The sequence below is a fragment of the Sciurus carolinensis genome, chromosome 12 (genome assembly GCF_902686445.1).
Source record: "Sciurus carolinensis chromosome 12, mSciCar1.2, whole genome shotgun sequence".
Lineage (NCBI taxonomy): Eukaryota > Metazoa > Chordata > Mammalia > Rodentia > Sciuridae > Sciurus > Sciurus carolinensis.
In genome coordinates, this window is record NC_062224.1 from 103492791 (window position 1) to 103504928 (window position 12138).

The 12138-nt window shown below is 40.7% G+C and overlaps 1 protein-coding gene across 1 annotated transcript; it reads left to right on the plus strand.

The window, feature by feature from the left end:
• Positions 1-3736: 3736 nt before the first annotated feature.
• On the plus strand, positions 3737-4624 carry LOC124962429 (transmembrane epididymal protein 1-like). The gene has a single exon (XM_047521757.1). It carries the CDS (start codon positions 3737-3739, stop codon positions 4622-4624), a length of 888 nt encoding a protein of 295 aa, XP_047377713.1.
• The last annotated feature ends 7514 nt before the right edge of the window (positions 4625-12138 follow it).

Here is a 12138-nt window from a genome sequence, read left to right on the forward strand (position 1 = left end):
TGGTACTGGCATAAACACAGACACATAGACCAATAGAAATAGAGAATTCAGAAATAAACCCACACATTTACTACCAACTGATTTTCAAAAAAGGCAGCAAGAACATTCATTGGAGTAAATAAAATCTCTTCAATAATCAGGCCAGGTAAACTGGCCATATGCAAAAGAAAGAAATCAGATCCTTATTTCTCACCCTATATGAAAATCAACTCAAAATAGATCAAAGACTTAAATATAAGACCCGAAGCCATGAAACTACTAGAAGAAAAAAATGGAGAGAGTAATTCAGAATATTTATCTGGGTAGATTATTTTTTTGATATGACCCCAGAAGCACAGGCCCAAAAGCAAAAATTGATAATGGGATCCCTTAAAACTAAAAATCTTCTGTATAACAAAGGAAAAAACAACAGAGTGAAGAGACAGCCTACAGAATTAGAGAAAAAATTGAAAACTAACTCATCTGACAAGGGATTAATTTCTGGAGCATCCAAGAAACTCAAACAACTCAACAGTGAAGCATAAACAATCCAACTTAAAAATGAGCAAATTACCTGAACAGACATTTGTTGAAAGAGGAAATATAAATGGCCAGCAAATATATGAAAAAATGCTCAACATTACCAGTTATCAGATATATGCAAACCAAAACCACAATGAGATATTATCTCACTGTTAGAATTGTTATTAACAAAAGATAAAAAATGCAGGTGAGGATGAGGAAAAGGGGAACTCTTATATACTACTGGTGAAAATGTAAATTGGTTCAGCAATTATGGAAAACAGTGTGAAGGTTCCTTAAAAAGCTGGAAATAGAACTAGCGTATGATCCTGCAATTTCACTATTGGGTATATAGCCAAAGGAATTTAAATCAGTGTGTCAAAGAGATGTCTGCATTCTCTTGTTTGTTGCAGCACTATTCATACTAGCCAGGAGACAGAATCAACCTAGGTGGCCGTGGACAGATGAATGAAAAATAAAAATACACTGTATACACACAATGGAATATTATTTAGTCGTAGAAAAGAATAAAATCCATTGTTTGCAGCAACAAGGATGAAACAGAAGAACATTATGCCAAGTGAAACAAGTCAGATGCAGGAAGACAAATGCATTCACAAACTTAAAAGCTGATCTTAAAGAATTACAGACAGAATAGTAGCTACCAGAACCTGGTATCAGGAAGAATGGGGTGGAGGGAGGGTTAATGGGTGCAGAGTGTTAACAGGTAGGATTGGATAAGAAGAATAGCATTGCAGGATAGCCATGACTGACAACAATACTTCATTTGAATACTTCAAAACAGCTAGTAAAGAGGATTTTTAAATGTCTGAGTTGATAGATATGCCAATTATCCTGATCTGATCATTACACATTGTATGATCATTGTATGATCATTGTATTCATGTATTAAAATGGCACATTGTACCTAATGAACGGGTACAATTACTATGTGTCAATTAGAAATAAAAATATATTTAAAAATGAAGTGGGACCTTCAGAAGAGCGATTAAGTCATGAGGTGTATTTAGCAACATTATAAAAGGGCTGAAGGGAATTAATGTTCCTCTCTTTTTTCACTTCCATCTTTTGCCATGTGAGGATACCATAACAAGGCAACTTATCCTGGAAGCAGAGAGAGCAACCCTTACCAGGCATGGAATCTTCTGGCACCTTGATCTTGGAATTCCTGGCATCCAAGTCTATGAGAAGTAAATTTCTATTATTTATAAATTTTTAAAAAATGAGTAAAGAATCTGCACAGACATTTTTCCAAAGCAGACAAATAGCCAAGAGGTATATGAAAAGGTGACCAACAGGGAAATGCAAATCAAAACCACAATGAGATAGTATTACCCCACATGTTAGGATGGCTCTTATAAAAGAGACAAGTCAAGCATGGTGGTGCACACCTTCAATCCCAGCTACTGGGGAGGCTGAGGCAGGAGGATCACAAGTTCAAGACCAGCCTGGGCAACTTAGCAAGACCTTGCCTCAAAAATGTAAAAGGGTGGGGAATATAGGTCATTTGTGGAGCATCCCTGGGTTCAATCTCCAGCACAGAACAAAACAACCACAACAAAATAAATAAATAAGACAAAAAATAATGAGTGTTGGGGAGAATGTGGAGGAAAGGAAACCACTATACACCATTGGTGGGAATGTAATTGGAAGAGCCAGTCTGAAAAATAGTATGGAAGTTTCTCAAAAAATCAAAAATAGGATTACCATATGATCTAGCAATTCTACTTCTCCACATATATCCATAATGAAGTCAGCAGACGACACATCTGCACTCCCAGGTTGACTGGCACATTATTTGTAACAGCCAAAATACAGGAGCAACCTGGCCATCAACAGAGCCTGCATTAGAAAATTACTACACTATAGTATTCAGGAAATTTTGTCATTCGTGACAACATGGATCAAGCTGAACCTGAAGGGCACTATGTTAAGTGAATAAGCTTTAAAAAAAAAAAAAGAATGAATGAAAATATACTGATTGCATGATCTCACATGTGGAATCTAAAAATGCTGAATTTAGAGAAGCAGAGAGTAACAAATGGTGGTTACCAGAAGCAGACATGGTAGGAATCTTAGTCAAAAGGTACAAGGTTTCAGTCATGTAGGATGAATGTTTTAGAGAGCTAATAGCAGAAGGACTAAGAATAATAATGAGGCATTATATACTTGAAATTTGCTGACAGAATAGATCTTAAGTGTTCTCACCACAAAAAGCAATTATATAAGGTGAAAGATGTTAATTAGTTTGACTACACTAATCATTTCACAACATGTATCAAAACAATACATTGTATACCATACTTACCAGCAATTTTATTTAGGAAAATGAAAATTCTTGCCTTGGATGCAATCTCTCATATGAAGTTGGCTGTCATATAATGTCCAGGACTCATTTTACCTGTAAGTATTAGATGAAGAGAATAAAGTTGAGGAGTTAATTCACATTAAAATATAAGCAGCTCACTGGATATACTTGCCTCACATACCTATATCCACATTTTAATAAGAAATTACACCATAATACTCTAAAATTGATCTCAAAAGATGGCTTCTTAGGTTCATTTATTATCCAGTGGAGAGAGACTGGGGGAGAGGCAATCAGCTTTTTTGGTAGTCTCCAAAATCTGTCTGTAACAGAAGAATTAGACCAAGAAGGAACTCAGCATCTGCACATATGAACACAAAACCACATGTTAATAACTTTTATGTCCATAAAGAATATATCTGTCTTCAGTGTATGACCCAAGATATGAAAAGAGGTCTTAAAGATTGCACAAAAATTTGTACATAAGCTGATCTTCTCCACGATCAGGCATCTCTCCAGTCTCTGAGAACTGGACATAGGCAGAAGGAAATAAGCCATGAATTGTCACCAGAAGCTCCTAAAGGGTCCCCAGGTAGCACTCCTAAGAGCACATATTCCTACAGGTGCATACTCAGAAATATTCATTTTTCTTCTTTGGCAGAAGTCAGTTAGTACCCAGTGTTCCAGAATGGAATGGAACAATGAGACTCCTTTCACACGGAGTGTAGGCTCCTGTCCAGAACTTTCCATTCTGTGGGAGAGTGCAGTGGGCAGAGAGAGATAATAAAAGTAGGAAGAAGTTAGCTCTGCATAGTACTAAAAACTTGAGGGGCCCGTGAGGGAAAGGAGGGCAGAGAAGTCCTGAGTTTTGTTCCTAACTCCTTAGTCAGACAGACCAGTAATTTCATGGGAAATTTCAATGGTCACGTTTACCCAGGGCTATTTCTCTTCTGTTATGGACTGTATAAGGCCATAGTGATAGCCAATGATTCACTCCGATCTTTGTGCCCTCCCAAGAATAAAGGGAGGTGGGCCAGACCGTGGAAAATATCCTGCGAAGGTTTGCTGGAGATAGTGGCTGGCTCCTTTTTCATAATTTATGTCAATAACTGCACTGAAGGAGGGATGACATTGATGAACGGGAAGCTGCCACCGAGGTTTATGTACCCCGAAGACTGGCAGCACCTCACCATGTTCACCCTCCTCATAATCAACGGCTGTGGAGATGTCATAAGCAAGAACGTGCTGCCTCAGAGGTGTGTGGCCCTAGAAAAAGGTGCCCTGGCCCTGTCCTCCTATGAGCTCCTGCTGCTGCTGGTATCACATGTTAAGGAGTCATCGGGGATTGAGCTGCAAGTCCATTCCCTGCTCATCTCGGTGGTATTCCTGCTGTTGCTGGTGTTAACTGCAGAGCTGTGGACTCCTGAGATGGTTCACCTCTGGATGATGGAGACTTTTCTGTTTGTGATCATGGGCTCCTGGCTGATGCAGGCAGGCTTTATTCTGTACGGACCAGTCTCTGGCTACCCCTGGGAGGATGATGACATGAGTGACCTCATGTTTGTCACCACCTTCTTCTGCTGGCATGTGATGTTTGATGCCTTGTGCCTGTTGGCAATCTATGGCTTCTTTTACTGTTGGCATCGTTGTTACTGTCCCAGCTTGAAGATGACGGAGTCCAAAGAAGCTCCGTATCATGAGAGCAGTCCAGAACCCCTGAACAGGCTGTTGCAGGAAGTGGAGCAGCCAGAGAAGGAAGACCAGGCTCCTCTGCTTGCAAAGAGCTCACCCTGAGCCGGGCCTAGAATGCCTGGCACATACTCCACCCCTTCCTCCCCACCATGGGCCCTCTCAGCCTCATGGGTGGCACACTCATTGCTCCCCAATGAAGGTAACAGCCCCAAAGGACAACAGTTGATCCCCAACTGTTGCCCTGTCTGTCACTGAGCCTCTCGTTACTGATGACATAGGAAGAGAATAACATGGAAAAGTAACAAAGGGGAAGCTGTGAATGAGGACAGTGGGAGAGGAATAAGAGGCCCGAAAGAGCAGGGCCACATGTAAGAAACAGCCATGGTGGGAAGAGAATACAGGAGGCCTCTGAAGAGAAGAGCAGAGTGCAGTAGGGATGCATCAAGGTTCTAACAGGAATAAAGAACAAATGGGAACTCAATGGCGGGTATTTTAGTTGATCAACCAATTGATTCTGCCAAATGCAACCACAAAGCAGATATAGCCCAACTCACCTACCCAGCCTAGATGAAATGATCAGCATCTTATAGGTGTGTGTGTATGTTCTAATTTGGGTCGATCAGCATGGTTTCAAATTTATACATTGAGTCAGAATTAATACTTTCATATCTTGGCTGTCATAAAGCTGTCATAAAGCAAACATTCACTGAATGACACTTTCTCATTTCTGATCTCTCACTCAGTCAAAGCAAAGTGCTCAGCTACCTGATTACCTACCATCAGCCCCACCAGAACAGACTGGATTATTTACTAGATCCTCTACTCAAGTCTGACAAATAACACTCTGAACAAAACCCATTGCCAGTCACAATTTCCTTATGCATTGATTGTTATTCCATGCCACCATTAAATTCCCTCATACTGCCACCAACAAGAGGTCCCCTATCCTGAAAACTCTCATATATTCCTTGAATCTGGATTCATCACCAATTCCTCCAAATTGACTGTCATTTTACCAAGGCTGTAAATAGCCTTTTTGTCCTGTGTCTCATATTGTTTCTCTTGGGAAGGTTTTTGCCTCACGACCTGAGTGTTAGACCTCTCTAGTTAGCAAAACATTTTTCATACTCTTGTTAGTTTCCTCTGCATGTTTGAGAATATCAGTTACAATGGACTATTAATAAAGTCTTAATTACTTCCAGTTAGGTCTCTCTTTCTGTCTTATAAATGTATGGTCTGACTGACTCCTTTGCAAACCCTCAGGAGGTATCGACAGTCTAAAGCACGCGTTGTATAAACAGCATGCCTACTCTTTCAGGACCATGTGTACAATAAACTTCACTGACCTGACTAGAATTGTTATTCTTACATCATTGCTTACCGTAAATTCTAGTCATGAGGTATGCCATATAGACTTTCCATTTTACATATGAAAACCCAAAGACTCCAAAAGGGGAATTTGACTGCAGACTCATGGCTGGTCAGAGACAGGACAGAGACCTAAGTTTGTAGGTCTGAAAGTCAAAACTCTGCTTTGTTTCCTTGGCTCCAAAGACTTCTCTGCAGAGAATGGGGATGTGACTGATTTAGAAAACAAAATGGGTAGGAATGGGGTGGATACCCAGTGTTCACGAAGAATAGTGCAATTGTTCCAGTCCTCCTAAACAGTGTGTGCTTCTCACCCTGATCTGTACCCCCAGATCCTCCGGGGTGGGCTGACAGTTCTCCACACTCCTGGCTAGAGCGTGCATTATGGGTGCTGGTGAGAGTAGAGTCCGGGACAATCTTTCTTTCTTTCCCCATTACACCTAGGTCCTAGGCTTTCTCCCATTATTTGTCTTCTGAGCTCCCATTTTTTTTATTGCCATATTGAATATTGTCATGGGAAATGATGAAGAAACTCAGAAATCACTTCTTCGTTGCTTTCAACAAGTCATTTGTATCCTACTTCTGCAATGCTAAACAAACCTCTGATATTTAGTGAAATTCTCCCAACATAGTATCTTGTAATTTTTTCCACAAAAACTTAGTTGCATCTTCATATATATGTGTATATGGTATGCTCATTAAAATTTTCCAATATAGCCTTTACAAAATTCAGCAAACCTATTCTAAAATATATCTCAGAAAGAAATATAAAAAAGAGGCCTGGACTTGTTTTCTCCCAGAAGGTACTGCACTTCTAGCTTTCACAATACATTATGAAATTAATTCAAGAATTGAACAGCCTGATGTAGGAGCAAGCGACTATCATAGACCCAACATAGTATAATATAATAGAAGCTCCGGAAACAGAAACAAGGAATGTGAGAATGAAGCACATGTTAAGGATGAACTCTTCAATTAATGTGAGAAATAACTGGCTCCCCACATAGAAAAAGAATAAAAACGTACACAATAAGAAACGTGCAATGCTCAAAAATCAATAATAGATGGGTTAAAAGGTTAAATTAGCAATATGACTCTAAAATGTTTTGAAAAGGACAAAGGCAGATATTTTAAAATGAAGGGCATGAAAAACTTTCTTAAGTAAGAAAAAGCTCTGCAAAGACTACACATTTCACTTGTGGTTTTCTATAACTACAAGTCACAATCAAAAAGATAAAAGAGGCACCATGAAAGAAATATTTTCACCATATGTAACAGGCACAAAAAAAAAATCAATATCCAGATATATTGAAATGTTCAAACATTTACAGGCCAGCAGAAATAAATCTAACATCAGGACAATGGATACAGATAGGTTTTAGAATACACAGGTCTTAAGATCAATAATCTCAACCCATTTTGAGGAAAAGCAGATTTCAATAAAATGAGATCTTCCATCAGGTTATTGAAATTGTCAAAAGCATTAAAAAAATAATATCCACTGTGGAACAAGATGTAGAGAAAACGGAATGGTAAGTTATAGACAGCAATGTAAAGTGGTCTACAGTTTTTTGAAGTCAGTTCAACACTTGTCAAACTTGAGAGTGCAAACAATCCCCCTTCTTGACACCTACAGTGGACAACTGTCACAAGGCCTAACAATGCCTTGAAAAACACTCTCCCAACAATCTGATCAGGTCCATATTGTCAGGCCCAGCTTTCCTGGAAGATTTTCATTTTCAACCCCTAGCTTCCTTTTGGAGGTAGCTGGGTACAAGCACGTGACCAATTACACAAGCTACTTAAGACTTCCACCCAGAAGTAGAAGTCTACACATATATACAAAGGGATGTGCACCAGAATGGCCACTGCAGCACTGTTTGCATGGAAGTTTAAATGACAAATGTTCACCAATCAGGCAATGTTTAAATTAATTGTGGAGTATTGTGCAGGGTTAAGACAAACAAGGGAGGTCAGGATGCCTGATTTAAGGATCTCCATGATGAAGTGAAAAGAGCTAAATGCAGAGATGATGGGGTATATGATACAGGCAGGTATGCTCCTGTTCAGTGTGTTCAAAAGGTCTGAAGTTGTCATACACCTGTCAACAATGCCTAGGACCATGGGGCAATCGGGAGAGGGCACTGCAGGATGGTGTAACTTGCCTCGCTCACCATATTCTGCAGAACTTCCACCTCCATTTGAATGAAGATCTAATTGGATGTGGCCCTATGACTAAAGTGACCCTATAATTAACCAAGTCTGGATGAGGATGAAAAGGGGAAAAATTAATTCTTTTCAACTTGGGAATTGGGACAACAGGTAAAAGTTAAACTGTTCCAGACAAATGAGGATTTATGGCTACCTACCTACCTATGATGGAAAAAGAGATGTGCTGTGCATCCTGTTTGTTCCTCCTGAGCCCTCTTCCACTCATGCTCAACAGGCTCACTCTCTCTCCCAGGAAGCTGACCTGGTATCTAGCACAACAGTGAGCTACCTGATCCTCTGGCTCCTGGCAGGTGTGGTCAGTGATGAACCCCAGCAAGGGCTCAGAGGTAAGGGGAAGAATGAGGTGAGGGCTTTACTCTGAGCTCCTGGGATGGGGCTCTCCAGGCTGTCCAGACCCTGTTCTGCCACCATGACACCTGTATTGGTGTCCAAGGGGGCTCCACGACCTTTTCCTATAAACCTGGAGGCCAAAATAATAGAAATGCAGAGATCCACAGTACTGGACACCAGGAATCTGAAAATGAGGCCTCTTTCCTCACTTCTGGTGGCTGCTAGCAATCTTTGGTATTCCTTGGTTCGTGGATGCATCTCTTGTCTCCGCCACCATCTTCATATCATCTTCTCTTCTGTGTGTCATTTTGTCTTAAATCTCCACCAGCCTTTTTCTTATGAGGACTCCTGTCATTGGATTTAGGGCTCACCCTAAATACAGGATGATCTCATTTTGAGATGCTTAATTATAACTGTGAAGACCCTTTTTCTCAATAAGGTCTCATGCACAGTATCTGGGGGTTAGAATTTAGACCTATCCTGGGTAGGCACCACTCAACCCACTATATAATCTTCACACATAGTAGGAAATTCTCCCATCCCATGTCCCACATCCTTTGGAGCCTGGAGGTAGTATGGGCATGACTGTTACTCAGCCTATGCCTGTGGTATCTCTATACCTTGCCCATATTTACAGTAACAGGTATCTTTATTAAACCCTCTTTAAACAGCTCAATTGGGGTTTCCATATATTTCCCATTGGACTCCTACCCTAAACAGCCCTGGAGGTACTGCTCAGCTGGGTAGGTCCTTAAACAGATTCTCTACCTGAGATCAGAAGCAATGGCAAGGAAAAAAAAAAAAAAACAAAAAAAAAACAACAACTTTCCCAACTGAATTTCACAAAAATGAACACATGTTGAAAAAGACTAATATGTAGACGTGGCTAATAAATTAAAGGGATCTTGCACATTCAATCTAGACAACCAAAGAATGAATTAATCCAGTAACAAAAATTCTAAAGAGCTGTTTTCCAGGTACTATGCAAGGATTGGCAATACAATAATGAGAAAGCTACAAAGATGTACAATTACGTTGTAATGTATGATAATGAACACAAAGGAGAAGGGAATGCTGTGGCAAGCAGAACTCTTTTAAGACGGCCTGGAAGATTCTGCCCCAACACACAGGCCCTGTATGCGCCTCTCCTTGAGTGTGGGTGGGTCCAGAGGATGTAGTGGAGTCGTCCTTGATCAGTTGACTTTCAATCGATCCATAGGGGGTTTCCCTGAGTGGGTCTGACTTAGTCAGGTGAGCCCTTTGAAAGAAGGTGCATGGTCAAGGATTTGCTGCTGCTGGCATGTGATTCCCGTGGCAGAGAACTGAGAGCAGCCTCAAGTTGCTTAGAGAGCAGCTTCTGGATAACCAATAAGAAAACAAGAGCCTCAGACGTAGAACTGCAAAGAACTCAAATTTTCCACCAGCCAGTGAGACTCAGTTAAGGATCACAGCCCTGACTGGCATCTTGAAATCAGTTTGGTGACTCTGGGCAAAGGACTCAGTTAACTCACATTGAACTTCTGACACATGGAACCTGGGATAATACATTAGTGTTGCCTAAGCTCCAGAATTTGTGATAACTTGTTGCACAGCAATAGGAAACCAATATAAAAGACTTTAATTTTTAGGGAAGGTTTATCCCGGTCTGTAACAGGAAACACTGTATCACATTGAGAAATGAGGCCCTGTGACTGCAAGACTTCATCAGAGCGAAGCAGGGATCCTGACAGAAGGAGATTCAGTGTGTCTGAGTTCCTAGGCTGTGGGAAGTGAGAGTTCTCAAGGGACTGAGAGCAGCCCCATTCCATATTCATGTCCCTCATAAAAACGCCCTTACAGAGTTTAGGTTCTCTGGGCCAGGAAGCCTTTGCATTAGGCAGGGCACTTACATATTACAGATTTGAGATACTGAAGGTAGGGGAGGAGATGGGATGGGATTAGTCAAGCAGTTTGTCAAATCAAAGTTGATGCCTGGGATTGAATTTTCATGAGCTCCTAACATCCTCTTAGTATAGGAAGATATAGTGGTCAGCATGTAGACACTGACTGAAAACAGATAAATGCTTAAGCCTTACTGGCTTAGCACAGCATAAGGTCACTTCTTCCACATGCTTAAAGTCAAATGCACACATCCTGGTTGGCAGGTACTCTTCTACATGGTCTTTCAGAAGGCAGACTCCTCCCATCTTACAGTCCTGCCTTTCAGTAGGGCCTCATAGTTCCCTGTACCCAGTCAGCAGAAGTTAAAAATAAAAGGTGAGCAATGGGAGGGACATTCTTAGGGCCATGTCTGAAGGTGGTGTACGTCTTCTCTATACACCTTCTTCCGTTGACCCTAACTCAGCCACCGGGAAGTTGGAGATGTAGTCCCTGCCTGGGCCCCTCCTTCCCAGAAGCACCTCTACACTGTGGGAGTAGGGTGAGCATCCCTGGTAGCCAGATAGATGTATTTCCCACATGGAATTTGAAATTTGGAGTTGGGTTCCTGAACTGCACAATTAAAAATCTTGAAAAAAGTCTCTGGTCACTTAAGTGGTCGGTGGGCAGATAATCCAGGATCAGGAAGTGCAGTTTGTTGAGTGAAGTGGGCAGTTTGTAAAAGACTCAATTTGGTGAAAATATGCACCAATTCCAGAAGAATTCACTACAATGGTATCCTCTGGGTCCTTTGTATAATTGATCCATATCCCTAGTAATACCATCTCTGTTGAATGTGTTTTGACAGAGTGTGTTTCATCTTGGGATCTACTGAGCCAGTGATGGCTTTGAAAATCTCAGGGAGCAAAAATTTGCCCATTTTTTTTTTCTTTTTATTCCAAGATGTTTTGTGTTACTAAATGAAAATAATTTAAAACTTAAACAAAAAGAAAGAATCCTGAAGGAACAAAGGATAAATCTCAAAGTACAATTATATATATGATTTGGAAAAGAAAGAATCTATGGGTGTGAGCAAACAGCACAGTCCTAGTGTTGATAGAGGTATAGCAGGGCAGGGTGATTACATGCTTCTCTCTTGCTGAAAGTTTCCAGAAGAAAAAGAAACTTGCAGGTGTTGAAATGTGATAGTTATAAAGAACTTGAGATCAACAAGGTGAGTGGTGAAATCTGACATGATTTTGCAATGAGGCATAAAGCTCACATTATAGGAAATTTCCATGGGGCAATTTCTGAGTTGATGTGCCAGGAAAAAAATTCAAGGATGTATTTCCTTTTGAACTAAGAAATTAGAATGTGTTTTCCATGTCTTGTGAAACTTGGTTTTGTAAGTCAATCCTAAAGTAGCCCCTACTTGAAATATGAGAGAGGGGATGTCTCTGGCCTTGTGCTGTCTCCTGAGCCCACTCTCTGTGGGACTCTCGCAAGCCTCTGGCCCCTGGCCTCCTCTCTCCTGTGGTGTATTTCTGCTTTGTGGCATGGTGAGTTGCAGTCACTTTTTGATGATGATGATGTCCCTCTGGAGGAGAAAGGAGCTAAATTAAAATTAGCTACTGGAAACCACCATCCTAAAATTCCATTAGCATTAAGAAGTTCATAGTGTAGCTCTGAAGATACCATTTCAGACCAAGTGTTTGCATCTTCCTTTAAGAAAACTTTACAACATGTACTTTACTCAACATGTCATTCTCTACTGTCTAAATCTATGCAGTCCAATGTGATTGACACTGGTCACATGTGGCCATTGAGCA

What these genes read in the sequence shown, in the direction of transcription:
- LOC124962429 (XM_047521757.1), top strand. Translation starts at nt 3,737, where the DNA reads ATGGGAAATTTCAATGGTCACGTTTACCCAGGGCTATTTCTCTTCTGT.